The following is a 23109-nucleotide window of genomic DNA, read 5'->3' as shown; positions in this document are numbered from 1 at the left end:
GTGGAATTGCAGAGTCATATAATAAGCTTAGGTTTTCCTTTTTAAGAAGCTGGTAAACTTTTGTTTTCTGCAGTGATTGTTCACACTTCTACCAGCAGTGTCTTAGGGTTTGTTTCTCCACATCCTTACCAACAATTATTTGCTTTTTATTACAGTCATTCTGGTAGGTATGGAGTGGCAGCTGTGGTTTTGGTTTACATCCTCTTGAGGAATAATGATTGAGCACCTTTTCATGTGTCTGTCATTCATATATCTTTTATTTTTAAATTGAGTTGTTTTTTTTTTATTACTGGGTGAATTCTTTATATATTCTGGATTTAAGTCCTTTAGCAGGTATACGATTTGCATATTTGTAGTTTATTTTCTTAATGGTGTTTTATGAGATATAAAAGTTTTAAATATTGGTTAAATACAGTTTATAAGTTTTTTTTTTCTTTTCTGGATTGGATTTTGTTGGTGTATCTAAGAATACTTTGCCTGACACACATCATAAAAATTTTGTTTTCCTCCAGAAGTTATGTTCTTTTAAAGTCCTGTGATTTTAGTAGTATATTGGGCCAACAATTATGGGGCAAAATTTCCCTTAGATTGTGATGTACCAATCAACATTTTTTTTTCGGGAAAAATGCATTTCATAATTTTGCTTATACTTATCTGCATGTTCTCTTGTTTTTGCTTTTCTTCCTTAGGAACATCAATTAAATATTTTGCCTATCCTCTATTATCCCCATAATTCTTTTTATATCTTTTGCTGTTTCCTCTTTCTTTTCCCACTTCCCCTGCTTTTGATCATCTCTAGTCTTCCTTGTGCTTTTATAATTTGGTCTTTATTTTCTGAAAGATAATTCTTTAAAAGATTTTTCTTTAATATTGTGGAAGTTTTGTTACTACAATATCTTATACAATCAATTCGTAGAGAGAAAATTTTATTTTGGTTAATAGTTTTAGAGGTTTCAGTCCACGATCAGTTGCTTGGGGGTCTATGAAGCAGCATATCGTGGTGGAAGTGTGTAGTACAGCAAAACCATTCAAGTCCTGGAGGGGAAACCAAAGAGAAAAAGAGGAAATTGTTCGAACTTTGTCACTCTTATAATCTATTCTTCCAAGAAGCAATGGCAGAGGGACTAGTGATGTGTTTTGGGACTGTTAACTAGCACAGAGATTCTGAAAAATTAATTATTTACTTGGTATGTAAAAATATGCCCTGAAGAAAAGAAAGGAAAGTGGGTCAAGCAGTCAGATACAAATTTTAGCTTGACAATTTCATATCCAGGGAAAGATTAATGTTGATAACTTTGAGAAAGGATTGGTTGCTATTTCCCTTATATTCAATGTGACTATAAAGGGGACTTCAAAAGGCACTCTAAAACAGGTTATTCCCTTTGTAGAACTCATTTGCTTTGTAAACCATTTGATTTTCAGTATTTCAAGTTAGGAAAAATCCACCCGTCCTAGTTATAGAGGACTTAAGATGTTCAATATCCATAGGCGCTTCTTCACCTGTAAGAGGGACCATGCCTCTCAGAATGTATATAGCACTGCCTAAACCATGGGGTGGGCAATTGTTTCCACACACAGGCCAAATGAGAGGCTCTCTTGCTTATATTTTACAAAAATCCCAGATAAACCAAATTATGTCCTGGGGGCCACATAAAAAAAACATTTACTCAGTAAGTCTCGCTTCTCATAGTAAACATACATTTTTTTTTTTTTTTTTTTTTTTTTTACATTTCAACCTGGCCATTGCAGATAACAAAGATTCCATGTTTCAGTTTTGGGCTCTACTCTCTATTAGATAGCACTAAGCCATTGACTGGATGTTAAGTATTGCCCTTTTTTTCCCCCTCAGAATATAGTGGTTAAAAACTTGGGCTTGACAGAACTGGGTTTGATTCCACTCTACTCTTGAACATATGCGGAACCTGGGCAAAAATAATTTCTGTGGCTCAGTTTCCTTGAATGAATTTAGGGAACAGTGCTTGCCTTGTTGTTGACAGAGATGAGATAATACAAGCCAAGAGTTTGTGTCAAATCTTAATTGTTATTATATCACAGGAAAAATTAAGAACAATATTAGGGCAAGAAAAGGAAAACCAAAGAATAATGTAACTGGGTCAGGAGAGTCAAAATGCAGTAAGAGTGAGGAAAACATTAATATTTACACTGGATCACAAACTACATAAAGCTGTTAATTGTCCAGCTCATTTCCCAATGTCAGGATAATGCATTATACTCATGAAAACATGGTGAAACATGGAAAAATGTGTAAACTTTACACCAAGTGATTTGTCATTTGATTTTTAATTTTTTTGTTTTTTAGTTGTAGAGGGACACAAATACCTTTATTTTATTTATTTTTATGTGATGCTAAGGATCAAACCCAGTACCTCACACATGCTAGGCAAGTGCTATACCACTGAGCTACAACCCCAGCCTGTGATTTGTCACTTGAGTCTACACAGACATACTGGGAACAACAAAAACTATTATTTGTGCATATAATAGGAGGTAGATTAGAATGTTGGGTAGAAGGTTGGATTGGATCTCTTTCAACTTCAATGTGCTATTGGTATATAATTTCTTTTTTTGCTTTCACATTTCTTGTTTCTGGCTTGCTTCTTTCTGGCCCTTTTGAATCACCTCACCTTGTTAAGCAATGTCACATCTAATTTCTCCAGTTGCTCAATAAGGCAATGTCTCTCTGGGTGTAACCAACTAGGGGAATACTCAGCCAATTAAGAGACTGGGTAGAATGACACATACTGTAATAATGTATTTTGTTAAAACATAAGTTTTTGTCAGAAAGCACTAGAGACCCATTATTTTAAGACATTACAAAATTCTTCAAAACAATAGCCAAAGTTTCATTTTAATAATCCAAGAAAGAGATTTCACAGCATAGGAATCAATTAAGTGGAGTTCAGCATATTAAATGAAGGACTTGCTTTCCTTCCTTGAGTCTCCTTCTGTTGCATCAAAGTATCTCAAATCAAGATAGAATCCTTTTATGGAAGCCATTCCATCAAAATTCCATTATTTTCATTTTAAACCCAGGAGTGGATGGGCACTGAGTGGTGCTATTCGCTTTTAAAGGTGAGAAAATAGGCAATAAGAAATGACTAGGCTCTGACTTACAAGAAATACATGACTACCTTCATTCGCAGTTTCAGAATGTTCTGGTGAACTCTCAAAAGAGCTCCCCTACCTCTTGGTTGGTTTATGAAATAGATTCAACTACAGCTTTAAATAACTGTTAAAAATGAAAAATCTCTCAGAAGTGGTTAGTTTTATATGTCATTTTTACTTTAATAAATTCTATAATAGAAAGAAGTACAAGAAGAAACAAAGTGTAATTATGCATTTCATGATTTTGCCTAGAGTCCCAACCTGAAAGTTCACATGTAAAGATATATTAGAGACTTCTGTGACAAGAAAATAGAGGAAGTATCCACAACTTCACATGCTGGGTAAACACAACAACCCACAGATACTGCTAACCTCTAACCATATTTAAAGAGCAGGATTTAAAATCTCCTTTGAGTTCTGTAAAACTACAGTGTCTTGTTAACTTCAGCAGTCAACTAGATGGATTGAATTCATTGTTTTGATGAATTAATAAGTAGGCTGATGCCATATACTATATTTAGTCCATTTTTAAAAAGGACTAGATCAAAGTTAGCTTCTTCCAGGATGATTTCTTGGTTAGTGTGCCTTTTTTTCCCCTGAGCCTTGTTAATAGTTATTACTCAGTTGCACCACCCTGATTATTTTGTATTTCAAAAAATATTGTGAGCATTTGTTTCATGTTTATATTCTTTATTGTATATATATATTTTTTTCATGTGTATTTTTTGACTTGCTAATTAGATCATAAAAGGAAAACTTGCACATTTGTGTAAGATGTCAGTTTATAAAGCCCTTTCATACCTGCCACCTCTTCTGATCTCAAAACAGGCATGATGGATTTATGGCCATCTTCATGGGATAGATGTTGACCAAAGAAACACAGCACTTATCTTCTTTGGTCCTCAAAACAACCTGGGAGGCTACCCGCAGCCTCCTTTGGAAGCCCAGCCGCACATGACAGATGGCTCAGCTGCAGGCAGGGCTGGCCACGTGGGAGTGCACAGACCATATCCTCTTGCAGCTGCTCCGCAGGCTGAGCCTTCGCCCCGGGCTCTCATTTCCAACTCACCCTCTCCCAGCGTCTGGCAAGGCCTGGCCTTGCACTAAGTGAGCGCTGGGCGGCGAGGACGAACCGGGCAGGTCGGTACTCCCAGGCACTTCGAGGGCAGGAAAGAGAAAAAGAAACCTCGAAACACAAACAAGCCAGGTCTCTCCTCACCCCTTCGCTTGGTCACAAAGGCGAGCCCCGACGTGGACGGCTGAGTAGGCCCAGCTAGTCACTCCTCGAGGGCAGCAGCTTAAGAAAAAAGGCTGAGGCCCCCGGGCGAAGAAGAACCGGAGAAACTGGCGACCGTCTTGCCTTCCCTGTGGCGAAGGTTCTAAATTCCGACGACCGTTATTCGATGGCGCAACGGAGACTTCTGGGGGCCACCCGGAATGGAGCTCGGGCCGGAAGGCCGTGGTCCGCGCGTCTCCGTGTTTCGCGCCCCTCGCCCGACCTGATTGGACGGTGGGGGAAAGGGGGCGGGGAGACCCCAGGATGAGGCGCGCGCAGTCCTGCGGGGGTTCCCGCGGAGGCACCCGGGGGCGAAGGGCGGGAGCAGCACCGTGGCACCGCGCCTGCGCACGTCGAGAAGTGACTGGCTGGGGGCTGCTGGGAGGGCGGCAGTTCGAGAAACGGGTGGGCGCGGGAGGGGGCCGCGGGTGCGCGTGCGCGCGTGCGCGAAGGAGCTGGAGCCGCGGGAGGAGGCGGGAGCTGAGGAGGCTGCGGAGGGGGCGGGTCGCGTCGGGCGCCACGTCCGCAGCCAGAGGCCGCCGCCGCCGACCGAGGCTTCAGGCTCCGCAGCTTGAGGGGAGCCTCCGGAGCCCGCAGCTGCCCAGGGCTGTGTCCGGCGCCGCTACCGCCTAGGCCACCTCAGCCCTCCCCGCTGCCTCCCGCTCCCTCCGCCCGGCCCCAGCCCCAGGCGCCGGCCCCGACCCCGGCGGTAAGTCGGCTGTGGGGCGGGGGGCGCCGCCCGGCTTCCTGCCCTCCTCGCTCTCCCGTCTTCCGTTAGCTCCCCTACACCTCCTCCTGCCTCCGGGCCGGGCCTCCCCGAGCCGGGCCTTTCGGGGTGACTGAGGGGGAAGGGGGAGGGGCGGGACGAAGTTGGGGGCTGGTGGAGGTTCCTTGGCGGGGTTCCTCGGCTTTTGTATTTCTGACTCCTGGGCCGCGGTTGGAGGTTGGGGACTCCCCCGACTTCGTAACGTCCTGGGTGTCAGGGTGGGGGCGGGGGCGACCGCATTCTGGAGAGGGACGCGGCTGAGGGTCTTGTGCTGTGCGCCCTCGCCCCGCTTCCTCCCGACCTGTTGATAAACGACCCTCTTGGGTTCAAGTTCATAGGGCTTGGCTTCTTGTACTTGGACCTTCTCAGTGCTCTTCCCAGGTGGGAGGCTCCACTCCCCCGCCTAGCCTCGCCTAACCTGTACCTCCAAGTGTGGGAATGGAGAGGGGCGCTGGCGGCGCCGAGGAGGACTTGGGGTGCTCTGGAGCACCCATCAGTGCTGTCCCTGTTGACCCCAGTCAACTGTCCCTGCCATGCACGCCCAGCTTTAAGATTAGCCCCCAGGCTCACACTTCCAGTCACAGCTTCACTCCTAAACCCGTTTTACACAGAAATTCTGGAACCCTACTGGAGCGGGGGTGTTCTGGGTGTACAGAGTGAAGGCAAGGAAGGAGGTGCTGAGCTTAGCCTTAGCCAGGGCGCCTCCAGGGTCATTTTCTGCCTCCTGCCACGTCACTCCCTCTGCTAAAGAAAAAAAAAAAAAATTGCTAAGTGCCTAGAGGGATCAATGGGAGAAGGGACTGCGGGGAAGTGTTAGAAACACCTAGAGAAGAGGTTGGTTTTTTTTTTTTTTTTTTTTTTTAATTTATTGAGTCCTTGTGAACGCTGTGCCAATTCCAAATGAAAATACTTTAGGTACTGTGATTATTTATATATATTCTTGTTTAACCTTTAAAACTTGCACTGGTATGGGCGCTCTTAAAGACTGCCCAGGAATACTGATAATCACACCAACATGTACGTGGGTGTGTTCCCATGCCTGCTTTTTAAAAAGAAAGGGAGAAGTAACTTTAATAAATCCGTATGCATCCTGTTTTGCTTTTTCCAGTTTTCGTTGCTTAGGTCATTGTTATAACAAAAATACCAGAAACCGAGGGAAAATGTTTCCATAGACAGCATCATTAGAAAAGTTTAATACTTTAGGCAAATACATATGCAGGTGTGTGTGTGTGTGTGTGTGTGTGTGTGTGTGTTTTAACTCAGGAAAATCTACTTTCTTTGTTTCATGTATTCAGTATTTGCTCTTTTCCTACTTCCTGAGGAATCTGCCTGGTTTATATATAAACACCTTAAGAGTAGAGCCTTTGTATTCTTGTTCAGCGACTAAGTGTTCGACTCAGTTAGGGATGCAAATATCTGTTGAATTGATGAATGTAAATTGGAGTAGATGATGATGTGTTGGTTGTCTTGTTTGACAAGAGTATTGCAGTTCTATTTAATGATTCATTTAAGGACAAAACTTAATGGACAGTGCTGTTTTGACACTGTCAGTTGTTACATGTTACTGTGTGTACATTTGTAAAGTTTTATTGACATTACTTTTTCTTTTTTGCTAGACTGAATGCATTTCTTGTGGTCTTATTTATTGTTGATTAAGGGGTAGGGACCACCTCTGTAAGCATAATGTTCAGAATAGTTGGTTAACTAAATAAGTTTAAAAACTACTAAACTGTTTAATGTACATGACTTGGTATATGTGTACGAGTCTCCTTGCATTTATTTGGCAGAGAAACTAAAACATGGGAGTGAGGCTATGGCAGAGTTCCTCTCTATATACATACATGTAGAAGAACTTAGCTAATTTGTTTACAGTCTTTTTTTTATATATAGGAAAATCAGCACTTATTGTTTAATAACATTTGAAAGTGACTTCTAAGGTAAACTGTTGTGCACTGTATTTTTGTGTTTGAACGTTACACAAAAGGTTAGTGTGATTTAACTTCCTTGGCATGTTAGAGGAGTGGTACTCACAGACAAATTTGTATACTGTTTTCATTATGAACAAAAAGTTTAAATTTACAAGATGTTTCTGAAACCCACAAAACATTGATTCATCTATTTTCCTTTTAAAAAACTAAAAGAAGCTTTCCAAGGGGCATTTGTTTACTTATTTCTATTATTGGAATAAATTACTCTCTAGGGAATAGTGCTGTTATTAATCTTTGCTTAATATTTTTGCCAGCTGTTGTATCTATGATACTGTTGTATGGGACAAGAATTATCCATTCTTCCTGCTTAAAGTAACCGCTAATGAATTTGCTGTCAGAGATCTTTCACATTTCAGTTTCTTAAAAATCCACTTATAATCAGTTTTAGTTGGTAGTATAATAGTTTGTCATGTGTTAGAACCAAAAGATGGAATTGATTTATGTCCTTAGAATCAGTTACATCTTTATCCAGATCTAAAGGCTGTTAATCTGTCATTATACCTTCTTTAGGAAAGTATTTTTTTTTTTAAATAGAAACTTGGGTGCATTATGGGCTTCTAGAGAGCAGATACATTTTGTTTCTTGAATGAATGGTTCACTAAACTGGTAAGTGCCGGGCAGGGCATGTATTTCATTTTGATTGTAAACTTTGGCTCACAGTAATTTCTGTATTTACTTAATCAAATTGAGGCTTTAAATGTGTAACAGGATACTTGCCACATAGGAGGAGGGCTCAAATACATGTTGAATTAATGATTCAGTAAGTTTAGGTCAGGGTTTATATAGAATTTAATGATTTTGTTGATTGTATCATTTAAGGGTAACATTTTTTGGGGGGGTGGTGGGTATTGGGAATTGAACTCAGGGGCACTCGACCACTGAGCCACATCCCCAGCCCTATTTTGTATTTTATTTAGAGACAGGGTCTTACTGACTTGTTTAGCGCCTCACTTTTGCTGATGCTCTCTTTGAACTCTGGATCCTCCTGCCTCAGCCTCCTGAGCCTCTGGGATTACAGGCCTGGGCCATCACACTAGCAAGGGTAACATTTTGAAATCATCATTTTTATACTTTTATTGTTAGTTGGTACTTATTCCACATGTATACTTTAAAATTTTATTAGCAGATTCTTTTTTTTAAGAGGTTAGGGGTATGTTTGTGTTCACAATTCCCAATATAAGAAAACAGGTTTCTTGTAATGGTGATAATAAGCAGAAGGGTAATGTGTAAGACCCTTTTATCCATGAGTTTTACTTTCTCCAGTTTACCTGTGTTATCTGTGGCTAACCATGGTCCAAAAATATTAAATGGAAAATTCCAGAAATAAAACATTCATAAATTTTAAAATTGCACACTGTTCTGAGTAGTATGATGAGATCATGCACTGTCCCACTCCGTCCTGCTTGGGACATGAATCATCTCTTTGTTCACTGTATCCATGCCGTATGTGCTATCACCTTTTAAGCACTTAATAGACTTCTGGGTTATCCCATTAATTATCATAGTGCTTGTATTCAAGTAATATTTTATTTTCCTTAATAATGGCTCAAAGCACAACAGTAGTAATGCTGGCAATTCACATATGCTAAATAGAAGCTGGAAAGTGTTTCCTTTAAGTGAACAGGTGAAAGTACAATAAGATATTTTAATAGATGGCATATTAACATAATTTTATTATTTTACTTATTTATTATGTATTCTATTAAGGTATTTATAACACATTATTTTACTATTGTTAATCTATTACTGTTCCTAGAATATAAATTAAGCTTTATCATAGAAATGTATGTATAAATAGGAGAAAAATGTATTATATATAGGGTTTGTTATTATCTGTGGCTTCAGATATCCATTGGGGTGTTAACAACATATCCCAAATGGATAAAGGGGCACAACTGTATAAAAAATATTTTTTCTTAGTAGAAAGTGGTGCTGTCCATAAAGAGTTAACAGCTCTAAAAGTTTGGCACATATATGTGGGTAGAGGTTAGGCATAGTTTATATATGAAAAGTACAAATGATATTATAGATAATTAAGGATTTTAGCAAATACCTTTATAAGAATTCTGTTTTATCAAACAATATGAAATGCAGAGGAAAAATCCCAAATAGCTGTGTCTTTTACGCAATTTTTAGTACCCTAGAAGTTCAGGAGGAATTTTAATGCCACATACTTGCTACTAAGACCAGTGAAGGATCAGATAGGGTGGCACATCCCTGTCATCCCAGTGACTTGGGAGACTGAGGCTGGAGGATCACAAGTTTTGGGCTAGTCTCTTGGTGAGACCTTGTCTCATAAAAGGGATGGGGTAGCTCAGTGGTAGAGTGACTCTGGATTCAATCCTTGGCACTCCCTACCCTCACCCCTCACCCCCTCATCCCCCAAAAAAGATCTGTGATGTACAAGAAACTCAGACATTAAAACAAAAACAAAAACCAGGCTATATGACCTCTTATACCAAGTCTCTCTGTTGTCTAGTTAGACCTATGCTTGGCTTGGCAAGGCTCCTGATATATTTTTATTGTTTATTGATAATCCTATTGGTAATTCTTGGTAATAATTTTAATGGTCTTAAATTATTTTTCAGTTGTAGATGGACACAATACCTTTATTTTTATTCATTTATTTTTTATGTGGTGCTGAGGATCGAACCTCACACATGCCCGGCAAGTGCTCTACCACTGAGCTACAACCCCAGCCCTTGCTAATAATTTTAAATGTAGCTGTGAATGTTTGTTTAATAGTATCTAATTTTCTGCATTTTAGATTAGAAATACTCCTAATCCAAGGGCAGACTGAACACATTGTGGGAGTAGAAATTCTGTTGGGCTGGCAGGGAGTGTTGGCAAATCTGAAAGTGCGCTTTAAAGCAGCCCTGGGCAATAATGAAATTATTTGAAAGCCTGTTTATCTTAAGAAAAAGAAAATTCCCAAGTACTTTTAATTTTACTTTTTACTGTGTATTAAAAAAATCAAAAACAAACAGAATAACCAGGTGCTAGGGCTGTAGCTCAGTGGCAGAGCACTTGCCTAGCATGTGTGAGGCCCTGGGTTCGATCCTCAGCACTGCATTAAAAAAAAATAATAAAGTAAATGTATGCTGTCTATCTACAACTACAAAAATTTTTTTTAAACTGAAATTACTATGGAGTAAAATGCATGTATCATGTTTTTCCTGTGGTTTCTTGGAGCCCCTAGCTTTACCTACTTATAAAAACATAAATTTGAAAAGCACAACCCTAGCTTAATCTAGGGTTGGGCCCTAAGTTGATAGGCATATTTTCTTGTGATGCTTAAAATTAATGTGGATATAAGTGGTTTGTTTTTATCCAACTTATTCCATAAGTACTCTGTAGCAGCTTACAGCAAAAAGAGTACTAACAAAATGGTAAAAATATGAATAAGTTTGCAAACCAGGGAAAATAGCAACCAGAGAGGGGTGCTTGGAGATTATGGAGGAATAGGGGAGCAGAAGACAGGATACAGCTAGACCACAGGGCCTACTTAGTGGAGCTAGGATTTTAGCTGTAAGCTTCCTAAAAATCAAAGGGAGAAGGGAGATGACATATCTTTGTGTCTTTTAAGTAAGAAAATACACAGATTTCAAAGAAAACATGTTGAATATTTAGGTGAAATGAGGAATTTTCTGAATAATTACCTCTAAGGAAGTTCTTATGTAGAGTTCCATGTCAGAGCTATCAAGTGATATAGTGGGTAATATCCTTAACAATATTGGACTGTTAATATAGTAATAGCTTGGATAAGGCTATTTGTTAGGGTTTTCTTTTTTTTAATATTTATTTTTTTAGTTGTAGTTGGACACAATACCTTTATTTTATTTATTTATTTTTATGTGGTGCTGAGGATCGAACCCAGGGCCTTGCACATGCTAGGCAAGCGCTCTACCGCTGAGTCACAACCTAAGCCATGTCAGGGTTTTCTTAACAAGAGCATAATTGAACAAAACACAGTAGTGTCATTTTCTTAAAGAATCACATGATTTAAGAATATTATTTTTTAGACAACTAACTTCATCTGTAGATGAAAACCTAAAATAACTAGAACTAGATGAACTTTAAAATATTATTTATGAACATTGTTGATTTCTGAGACTTAAAAATATTTTTTCTTTAATTACAAAAATAATACTTATTGATATAAAACATTAAAAATCAAAACAAAGATGCTAACTACATACATATCTATGTATGTGTACATATAGAAATAGTGGCTGGGCAGGTGACACACGCCTGTAATCCCAGCGGCCTAGTAAACGGAGGCAGGAGGATTGCAAGTTCAAAGCCAGCCTCAGCAAGGCGAGGTGCTTAGCAACTCAGTGAAATTCTGTCTCTAAATAAAATATGGCTGGGCATGCGGCCCAGTGGTTGAGTGCCCCTGAGTTCAAGTCCTGGTACCCCCCCCCCCCCCAAAAAAAAAGGTAATGTGTGCAGTATTTATATATATAAATACTATATATGCATGCTAAGTATATAAATACTACATATACACCATAAATGTATGTAAATTTATATGCTATAAATACTATATATATGTTTACTACATGGTACTATGTTTACTACATGGTACTAATAAACTATAAATACTTTGTAGGCATTTTCCTATCCTTTAATTGCAGTCTTTGTTAACAGCTTGGTGTGCTTCTTTCCTGTCTTTTCATACGGATTTTTAAAATAATTAGATCATATGAAATGTACCTTTTATGCTAGCTTCTAAATATAATATTAGCATTTTCCTGTAATATACACTCTTCATAAATTATTTTTGTCTGCAATGTATATGTCTTTAGGAAGCTTAAAATTCCTCTCTTGCCTTCCACAAAGCTGTACTCATTTGACTGTGCATTTGCAGGTCATTTGGGTTGTTTTTGCTGGCTTCTCTTTGAAACATGATCAGTTTAAGGTTATCAGTCTACTTCTTATTACTCTTTTCCTCATTCATGTTATCCACACACCACAGCTTCAGCCATCACTTCAAACCACTCTAAGAACCTCAGCTCTAACTTAGACTTCTTAAGTCTCTGGTCCCTTAAATCCATTTGCCTGTTGAACATCTGCTGTGGATGCCTTGAAAGCATCTCAAATATTGCTTGTTCAGAACTCTTGTCTTCTCCTATGGTGGTTTCTTTTCTAATATCTTCTGTCTTCATCACCATCTATGTCTATGTAATTGATTACACTAGAAATTTAACATCCTAGATTCTTCATCTTTTTAATTTTTTTTAGTTGTAGAGGAGCACAATACTTTTATCTTATTTATTTTTATGTGGTGCTGAGGATTGAACCCATTGCCTTACACATGCTAGGCAAATGCTCTACCACTGAGCTACAGCCCAAAGTTATACTCTGCTTCACACAATAAAACTTAAAAGTATTTAAGGCTCTGGAGTTGAAGTAGTGAACAAAACCAAGCCCTTGTTCTCACAGAACTAACCTTCTAATTGGGAGAGACACAAAGAAGATACATTTATTGACAAAGCTATGAAGAATATAGAGCAGGGTTACTCAAAATGATAGAGTAGGAGAGATGCTTGGTTATTATAAGGTGGTCAGGGAAAGGCTTATAGGAGATATTTTCACAAGGACCTGAAGGAAGGAAGGAAGGAAGCAAGCCATGTACAGATTTGAGAAAGAGCCTAAATAAGGAAGTCTTGTCTTACTGGAGCAGAACAAGCAAGAGGTAGAATGGTAGGAGATATCAGAGTAGAAATGAGGGTTAGATGTCTGGCCTCAAAAGCCAAGGTTTAAATACTCTGGATTTTATTTTGAGCAATCTAGGAAGCAGGGGGGTTTAAGAGTAATGCATAGCTGAATTAAAGGGGGAGCAAAGCTTGGAAACCAGTTCAGAGATTTTGTAATATCATAAAAGATTAAGATGGTTTAGACTAAAATGATGTTAGGAAGAGGTGGTGGGAAGTGGTTATATTCTGGATTTATTTACCTAACATAATTAATTGATTTTCAGGTGAGAATGTAAAAAAAGATGAAGGGTGACTTCTAGATTTTTTGTCCAAGTGTTTGTTTAGACAGGAAAAACAGTTGAGACTGTACTAGTACAGTAGCCACTTACTGTGTTTAATTTCTCTGTCCTTCCATCTGTTCTTGCTTTATCTAGCTGCTGCTTTTATATATATAAATTTTTAGTTGTAGATGGACACAATACCTTTATTTTATTTGTTTTATTTTTATGTGGTGCCAGGGATCGATCCCAGTGCCTCACACATGTTAGGCAAGCGCTCTACCACTAAGCCACAGCCCTGGCCCTTTAGTTAGCTTCTTAAAGCATACATCTGACAGTTAACTTTATTCAAGTCTCTTCCTTGCCTACCTACAGAAAGATGAAGGCAGTTCGTATTGTTTAGACTACGTTGCATGTTTTATGCTGTCATAGTATAAAGTAGCTCTAATTTTTAAATGGTAGTCTTTTTCATTTTTTACTTATAAGATAGGTAAAGTTTAGAAAAAGAAAGAATTTTGTAAGGATTTTGTGTCAGTAAGAAAAGGTAAGACTGTTAGTAGGGATTTATGACTAGGGATCAGAAAGGTGCTTTTGAAATGTAGTTACTATTCTAATCCTACCTATTTTTAAACTCTAGTTAAAATATATGAGTGCATATAATTTTCCCCATATTTGTATATAGGGTATTGTAACTTCTGTTGATCAGATAAGCGATTAATCAAGTGATCTTGTGGATTTGTGTGTGTGTGTGTGTGTGTGTGTGTGTATTATAATATACTGGGATTACAATGGTGAACAAGTTAAAGATGTTCGTCCTCTTGAAATGAACAGCCCAGCAGGGAAGAAAGTGATCTAACATAGTAATGTTTCACAGGAAGAACACACATATTCTGCCAGAAATTTCTGCATGTTTAGAATTTGTTAAATAGCATTTTTCATCTTGTTAGGGCTAGAATATCTTCATTTTTAATTTTAAATGTCTTAAAAATCAAGAATCTAATGATCTTATTTTCCCATGCCATATAGTTTATGATCAAGTTGGGATTCAAACTTAGAATTTCTGAAACCAGAGTTGTAACCACTATGTGTATAATTTTTAATGATTTTACTATGATGATAAATCAAAGAAAATACAAATATGAATAGAAATACATGTAACTTTATAGTTTGAGGGTTTTTAAAAATTAAGGCAAATTAGTCATGAACCTCTTCTATTAATGAAACAGCTGATATTCTTGGCTTTTTTAGAAAAAGATCACATGCTTTCTTTTTTTAATCTTAAAATCATATGGGGTGATTTTAAACTTAAAGTACATATGTACTGAATTAAAAAACAGACCAGGATAAGATTAGGTGGTATTGATAAGTGGCCTGAGTCAGGATTTTCACTACAGCAAAAAATACACACACACACACACACACACACACACACACACACGACATTTGCTGTTGGATTCTAGGGTGCTGTGAAGCTCCCTCTTACATAGGATTTAGATTTTAAAGGCATAGCAAGATGAATTGCATGAAATTACAATTACCTTTGAAAATCCTGTACTTCCCAACAATCTCAGCTTGGACCACACCAAGCCACCAACATTTTTTGCCCAGATTATTGAAATAGTCTTCTAATAGGTTGTTCTCCTATTGTTTGTTATTTCCACAGCAGCCAGTATGATCTTTTAAGAATATAAATCAGAACATCTTGTTCCTCTGATCAAACCCTTCTACTGGCTTCCCATTTCCCTCAGTTTAAAAGCCAATCTGCATCAATCCCTGCTAGGGCCTGTGTGATCCTTAGGAGCTCTTTGACTTCCTCTCCTATGCTTCTTGGATGTTGTCCTTGCCATACTTTCCTCTTGCTGTTTCTTCTACCTTGACTCTTCACCTAAATATCTGATATCTTTACCTCCTTTGCCTTCATAGTTTACCCTATTTAAAAGATCACTTTTCTTCCCCATCCTACCCTTTTTTCTCTATAGCATTTAACACTGGTTGACAAGCAGTATAGTGTTGATATATTATCTTCCTCAACTGGAGTGACTTTTCATGATGGCAGGTATTTGGTCTTTATTGATCACTGCTATACCTCGTGCTAAAACATTGCTTAGCCCAGTTCAATCACTATTTTAAAAATTAATTAATATATTAATACTAAAGTACATTGTTTGATGTCCTTTTAAAATATCTGTTGTATATGTACAGACAGAGTCTCTGATTTAGGCTCTAAAGATGTAGAGCTGAGAAGTCACAGTAGACACTGGAATCACAGAACCAGAGTTTTTTTTTTGTGTATATGTGTGTGTGTCTAAGACAGTATGTCATAAAAAACACTTTTAGACCAATCTTGACTGTCTTGGTCTTTACTTAGTCATGTGAATTTAAAAGCAAGTATCTTAAGATAGTAAAGGAGAATGGGAAAATAAATTTTAATCATGTTTTTTTTCATCCCAACATAGTTTATTTTTGTTTCCTAGGTTCTCTTAACTACTTTTAAATAATTATGTTTTTAAAATTGTATGTTTTTTCATAAAAGATTTTGAATTGTTACTTTTTTTTTTTAATCAGTGCTCTGAGAACAAGAACAAAAAAGTCATCAAAATCTTTTACTGATTCAGATTGAGGGTGTCATCTGTATAAAAGATATATGCTTCTTTTTTTCCCCAACCCCCACCTTCCAACTCTTTTTAATTGGTAATTTTCACAAGTTGAAGCCTCATATTACCAACACTAGGAAAGCTGATACTATGACTGCCACTGTTTAGTGTTTCAGATAAGATATATTTTGTCCACTGGTGTCATTTAAGGTATTTCTTAAATACTGCAATTTGAAATAGAAAAGAGACAAAATGAAGTAGTCTTGTGATGAGCATTTGTCTAAATAAAGTCTTAATTTAGCATGAGAATAGTAGTAGTCTGATCTTAAAATGAAATGTTTGTATGGTTTTTCTAGGAGCTATGAATCAAGCAGATAAAAATCAAGAAATCCCATCATACCTTAGTGATGAACCACCAGAAGGCAAGTATACAGTTACAACATGAAGGACGGAAAGAATATACGAGTGAATGAAAGTTTGATTGATTTTATTAAATTTATAGAATTATAGCTTGTTTACCTACTCAGTAATATGTTTTAAAAGTAATAGAACATAAACACTTGTACTTTTTAATTAAGAAGCACAGATATTGGTGAGTGGAGACACAATTTAACTTTTTTTTCTTGAGACACAATTTAATTTTATCATGTAAGGCTTATTTTCCTGTCACATTTTAAAGACCATTTCACAAGGAAGAACATCTTTTCATAAACTGTTTATTTTTGATGTCCTGTATACAAAAAGATCAGCTTAATTTAAGAAGCATTTGAGATTTGTTGTTAAACTCCGGTTATCCATTGTATTATAACTGGTAGCTCTCTCTTCCTATATTAATAAATACATGGTTATAGGGTCTTTTAATGTCTTTCTGAATCATAATTCTCTTATAGTTTGAAAATTATGACATCATGAAACATTTTTATTTCTTTACTTCCAAAAGCCTTGGAAATAATAACTACCCCCTGGATTGTCCTCATTCCATACAGAAAATGAACTACAGGCATTTTTAATTTATAGTTTTGGCATAGAATGTTATTAAACTTAATATAAATAATGATCTTGGAGGATTGCATATTAATTGCTAGGGCTGGAAGTCCTGACTCTAGGTGTTATATTTTCTTCCCAGTTATGTTATCCACTGTTCAAAATTTTTTTTCATATATTGGTAGATAAAAACGAAATTGCTAGGAAAATAACACAATGAAAAGCTTGCTCTTAAGTCTAAAAAAAGATGGAAGAACTAGCTAATTTGGTTTAATTTAGTTTAGTTTGCTTGGTGGAAGAATATCCTGGAAAATTATTAGCTCTTTTCCTTGCTTTATTTTTTAGGACTAGAACGATAGGGTTTTGAAAAGTTAGGTCTCAAGAGAAAATTAAAAGGACTTTATGGAAAGAATTCAGGAAAAGGATAAAGGCATCCAGGAGGATGACAAGGAAGAGAACAGAGCCTCAGGAATATATTTAAATGTCAGCTGTTTAACAAGGGTAACTGCAAAGCAGATAATTTGTGTGGTGGCAATTAAGAGTACAGAGTAATTGAAGAGAATATCAATATTTATCTTATTTGGTAAGAAAAAATTATTTGTCTTCATTAAATTTGGCAAAGTAAGATAATTTTGTTAATGAGGTATTTGGCATCATTCAGTCATCTATGTTATCCTTAAATCAGGATATTGCCTCTCTTCCTAATGTTTTTGACTTTAATTACAAAAGAATTACCAATTATGTAATCTTTTCCATCATGATTTTATAATTAACATATTAAAATGCTCATCTATATCATAAGCGTTTTATTTCAGCCATTCAAAAATTGTATAAATTATGTTTACTATTTGTTTCTCCTTTTGTGGTGCTAGGGATTGAATTCAGGACCTTGTACATGTTAGGCAAGTGCTAGGTCACTGAGCTACATCCCCAACTCCTCGACTTAATAAACACATTTTTTTTAAATTTAGCCATTGCTTTATCCATACCTAAACACTATTTTGATTAATGACTGAGATTTTCCCAACTTATGGTATAATGTTGTCCTGTGTACCCAAGAATTTATCTTTATTTGTGCGAGATTATACTTTTTCAGTAGGTATAATCTGAATTACAAACTTCCCATGAAGTTTAGAAAAACACCATTGATGATGTGGCATTGTTGCTTAAATTATTAGGTGACAAAGGAGAAAAGACCTGTGTTCATTAGAAGCTGGTATGATGAAGCTTTTATGAAATCTTCCTATATAAGTTTGAAGTTACATCTAATTTTTATGGCTCTATTTAAAAAAAAAAACAACCTTCAACCAACCAAAGAAAATTAACTGATGACTTAGAAAGAGCTAAATTTCTTATATTGATATTACTTTTCTGGGGTATCTAAAACAATTTTTTTTTAATGAGATGTTTAAAGTGCAGACTTTTTTCCCATAAGAATCACTGAGGAAGTGATATAAATATTAACAATGGCTATAGTGTATATTTTACTTACATCTAAATAAAAATCATTTTAGGTAACAATTTTAAATTATGAATAGTTTTGTTTTTCTGTTTTTACACAGCATTAGTTGTTTAAGTATATCATTAAGGGACACAACAGAGCAGAGACCCAAATATATTTAAATCAGTGATTTTCAGCTTTTTGATATCAAAAAACTTCTCAAAAAATTGGGGCCCAGATGGCTTGTGTTTAGTAAAAATTGAATTTGAATTTTATTCACCAAAAGAACCCAGTACACATATTACATGTTAACCTGGTTATCATGTTCTTATGAAAAGTGACTCTTTCCTAAAACAAAAAAATATCATGAGCAGGGTGACACTGTTTATACGTTTTTGCAAGTATCTTTAATGTTTGGGTTAATGGGTGACAGCTGCATTTTGGAGTTATTGCTTCATTCAGTTTGTTGTGGTATTTAGCTGGAATACTGTTGTAAACTTTATCTGGAAAACTGTTGTAAACTTGTGACACAATGAAAGTGTAAAGTCAATGACATGTTAATATTACTATGAAAGTAGGTTTTTTTTTTTTTTTTTAAATTTAAAGTTGTAGATGAACACAATACCTTTCTTTAAATTTATTTTTATGTGGTGCTGAGGATTGAACCCAGAGCCTCACACATGCTAAGCAAGCACTCTACTACTGAGCCACAACTTCAGCCTGAAAGTAGTTTTCATCTGTGGGTATCTCCTGAAATGGCCTCAGGGTTCCCCAGGACTCCTGGGCTGTATTTTGAGAACCTCTGCTTTATATGAAGATTGTTTCAGTAGTGATTGAATCCTGTCAAGAAAATTGAAGGCTATGTAAATATTTTATCTTTATTTTTTTCATGGTTTTGGGATATTTAAAAAAAGATTTTCTTTTTTTTTAAAGATTATTTCTTAACAAAACTATAAATCAAGGAAGCATGTAAAATTAGATCTTTTAAAATAGGATTGTTTTATGAAAGTTGCCTAGTCTCTAAATCATTTCTTTTCATAGGTATTAAAACTTAGTTTTGGACCAGCATATGTATACAAAACTATACCCTTGAGGCAAGAACTCCTCAATGTCTTTCAATCAATCAACTGGTTGGCTTCTCAAATCAACTTTTTGATTGTGAGGGAGACTTTTCAATGACTTTTGTACTGCTCTTATAAAGATTTATATTTGATTATATTTTCTCTCATTAGGTTCAATGAAAGATCATCCACAGCAGCAACCAGGCATGTTGTCCCGTGTGACTGGGGGTATCTTCAATGTTACAAAGGGAGCTGTTGGTGCCACCATCGGTGGTGTAGCTTGGATTGGTGGAAAAAGTCTGGAGGTGACCAAAACAGCTGTTACAACTGTGCCTTCCATGGGAATAGGGCTGGTGAAAGGGGGTGTTTCTGCTGTGGCTGGAGGTGTTACAGCTGTTGGGTCTGCTGTTGTAAACAAAGTGCCCTTAACAGGAAAGAAGAAAGACAAATCTGACTAAAATATGGAGATATACTTGCTCTCCACAGCATTATGATGCCAGTGGCATTGAATTGCTAAATTATGGACTACAACCAAGTCACCTGTTTTGGACGTTTATCTTCTAAACTGCTGTGTTGAAAGTATTGACGACTGGCTTTCATCTAAAAAGAAGAGACCAATACTAGCACAGTGTATGAAGGTTTCTCATACTCAAATTCCAGGTTTTTATCTGGTAAAATGTTACTCTTATTCAGTTGTAACTGAAAATATGGTATGTTTGAAAATTTACTATAAGTCTTTCAGTTTGACTAAAAATGTGAAAGTTGAATTTAGTAGATGATCTTTACAGTTCCATATGTACAATGTGCCAGGTAACTCATGCCCCTTACAAAGGGAACCTTGAACTACATAAACTGTACCTTTGATGTGCCTAATAGTTTCAGATGTCTTAGTTTTTTAAAACCATAGTTGTTTAGGCCAAGAGGCATTTTGTTTCTTATTTAAGCTGGCAAAAGTAGCAGGAATTTGAGAAGTTTAAAAGAAAAGATAAATGGTTTTATGATAATATTAATCATCTTTTGTTAGATATGCATTGTATTCATTTAATCATTGATGCCTTACAAAAGAAAACATCTTTTCTAATACCTTAAATATGTGCAGTTCTTATAATTATCTATGGATTTTTTTCCAAGGTTGTAAAATTAGTTTTCCCTCTTAAGAATCTCAGGAGTGGTGGGATAAAGGCATTTCTTGCTGTCAGTGGATAAGACAGTGCTTGTTAGCTGTTCTGTTAAGTCGTTAAGGTCAAATTGTATATTTCAACTTGGGTTCTTACTTCATTGTTAATTCACCTAACAGTGCCTAAGGAGTATTTCTTAGCCGTTCAGAAGCTATGTTGGAAGAGTTTCAGATTAAGGAGGAACAAATATTAAGTATTTAAAAATTACCTAAAAGCATCCAAGATATAAAAAGAATCTTTTTAGGATGTCTTAAAGTATCAGTAGTTCTCCCTTTTAAAAATACAATAAAAGCAATCACAAATATGTAAGGACTGACTTTTAAATTGAATGAAATGGGCTCCATACATCAGTTTTGAATATAAAATATAAGTGCTTTCTATGATTTACATAGGCTTTTAAAAATATCTTACAGTCCTTCAACACAACTGTAGACTTCATACCATTTTTCAAATCAATTTCAGGTAGGGAATTGAAGTTTTTGATTATGGATGGCAAATGTGTCATATCTTACTAACATTTGTCATCCTGTCTCATTCATTCTCAAAGTTACATACCTAGATTTTTGTTTCATGTTTAGCTTCATGAAAATTTAACAATTCACATGTATTTGGCATTCCTTATAACTGAGGATTATACCTTAATCCTGAAAAAAAAAAAACTTAATTTTCTTTACACTTCAAGTCTGGAAATTTGTCCATTCTTCCTCCACCTCCCAAAGGGAAGAAGAAAGGGCAATGGGGTCATGTTCTCCAGTAAGTCATTCAACATAGTATCTCTGAGAACTTGAACAGATTACTCTGAAACCTGAGGCTTATATAAACCACTACAAATATTACATTAATAATATGATTAACAATTCAATAAGAATATCACCTTTAACTTTCATAAATACCAGCAGGAATTTTGAGCAAATCTACACAGGGTCTTGAACCTTTCACTTATACAAAACTGAAGTCATGAGGAATTAAATGAAGTCATGAGGAATTAAATGGTCATTTATTTCATGCAATATGTTGGTATATTGGTCAAATGTTTTAATTAGCAAAGGGAATTTGTTTTAAACTTCAAAGTAGATAAATGCTAAATGATCTAAGTAATGGTATTAGAGAACTTGTTTCCTGCTATTACATAAATTACTGCTTCATTGCTAGTATTTTTAATTTATCTTATATAGTCATAGGCTCTGCTGTTTTGTACTTGAATTTCTTCTAAGGAATAGACTTTAGTTTACTATATGCTTGCATATTTATTTTTAGCTTTGCTTGTCTTAAATTTGCTTGAGGAAAATGGATATAATTCATTTCTGCTACAGAAAAGCTACTTGGTACATTTTATTTCATCCAGATTGTTTTAAATTCTAACCACAACTTTGTTCAGAGGGGCTTTTGCAATGGTAGCAGAGAACTGTACAAATGTACAGTATAGGTTCTTGTTGAATGAACTTACCCTTTGATGATATATGTACAGCTGTATCCTCAAGTCTTTTCCAGTTTATTTACATAGACTAGCAATTTGACCTGTTAAACAGGACGTTGACTTCAAGAAACTGCAATCGTTTTATATACACCTGGAGGTATCTTACTCAGCTTATTTTTTGAGTGGGTATTTGGCACAATGAAGATAAACTTGTGTGACCCACTTGAATGACTGATCTAATAATGTTGACATGAATCCTGTACTTAGCAAAATGTCAAGTGAAAATAATTGATGATTAATTTTTTTGTATTAAAGAATGGGAAACAAACATGAACTTGTTAATAAAGCACTATGATCTGCAAAAGGTGAAATGTTTCATAAAGATGGAGAAATAAAGGAAATTTAAATACAGGATAATCTTAAAACTTACATAGCAGTTTAGAAAGTGCTATATCCAGTTTTTAATTTTTGTGATAATAATGTACAAACATAACATTCCAACATAACAGTGAAATATATTTTAAACACCCGTAATAGATTAAAAATGCAGATTTCTAGGTTTTACCTCAGTTTGCCAAATCTCTGCAGGATAGAGCCCAGAACTGCATTTTAACAACCTCTGAAGGTTACTGTGCACACTGAAGTCTGAAACTGGGGAAGGAGTTATAAAGTAGGGAACACCTCTTAGACCACTCAGTGGGCAGAAATGAGAAGCAATGGGGAGGAAGGTAGGAAAATACTTACTTATTGGGTATCTGCTTTCCTGCCAGGTCCTAGCCTACATCATTTAATCAGCATAAGGTTTAGGCCAGAAACATCTTCAAAACCTTTTTTACAAATGCAGAACTGGCTAACTTTCACATTGTTAGTTGAATTTCCTGTATTGATTTTGAATTAGTGTCAGTCACAACTTCTCCAGCTTAGGTCCAGAAACAAATGGGCCTGTTCAGTAGCCAGTCTTTCCTTCTGGTGTTGATATTCAATGTAGGCTGTATGTTTGATTTATCAGGAAGCTTACTGGAGTAATGCCAGGTGATCATATTTACTGTGGCAACAAATTTTATTTTGCTGTAGAAATAAGTTTAATGTAGTCATAAATAAATTGAAGGCAATTTAATTTTGTTATTAGAACCTTTTCTCAACGAGGAAATGAAATTGACTAGTGTTTCATGCAAGAAAAGCTCCCCTTGCCATGCTGTAGATTTTCAGTTTTAAAAAGTTTTATTTCATATGGAGATAGGAGAATGTAAGAATGGAGAAAAGGCAAAGCAAAACTATTTCAGAGGCCAAACAATGGAATG

At 36.3% G+C, this 23109-nt stretch overlaps 1 protein-coding gene and 1 long non-coding RNA gene across 3 annotated transcripts; one reads left to right on the top strand and one right to left on the bottom strand.

The window, feature by feature from the left end:
* Nucleotides 1-909: 909 nt before the first annotated feature.
* On the bottom strand, nt 910-4873 carry LOC139705170 (uncharacterized). The gene is made up of 2 exons (XR_011707036.1): nt 3928-4873; nt 910-1035 (listed from the first exon to the last, which is right to left on the bottom strand). It is a non-coding gene; the product is annotated as an uncharacterized lncRNA (long non-coding RNA).
* An 11-nt stretch (nt 4874-4884) lies between these two features.
* Tmem263 (transmembrane protein 263) lies at nt 4885-22172 on the top strand. 2 transcript variants are annotated; one of them, XM_027941788.2, is made up of 3 exons: nt 4885-5111; nt 16084-16149; nt 19385-22172. In XM_027941788.2, exons 2-3 carry the CDS (start codon nt 16089-16091, stop codon nt 19669-19671), a joined length of 348 nt encoding a protein of 115 aa, XP_027797589.1. In that variant the 5' UTR covers nt 4885-5111; nt 16084-16088; the 3' UTR covers nt 19672-22172. The 2 variants fall into 2 exon arrangements, with proteins under 2 accessions (XP_027797589.1, XP_071465666.1); XM_071609565.1 differs by lacking the exon at nt 4885-5111 and adding an exon at nt 8076-8198.
* Nucleotides 22173-23109: the final 937 nt, after the last annotated feature.

Source organism: Marmota flaviventris, chromosome 3 (genome assembly GCF_047511675.1).
Source record: "Marmota flaviventris isolate mMarFla1 chromosome 3, mMarFla1.hap1, whole genome shotgun sequence".
Taxonomy (NCBI): domain Eukaryota; kingdom Metazoa; phylum Chordata; class Mammalia; order Rodentia; family Sciuridae; genus Marmota; species Marmota flaviventris.
The sequence above is the reverse complement of the archived record's forward strand: the minus strand, read 5'-3'. Positions and strand labels throughout refer to the sequence as shown.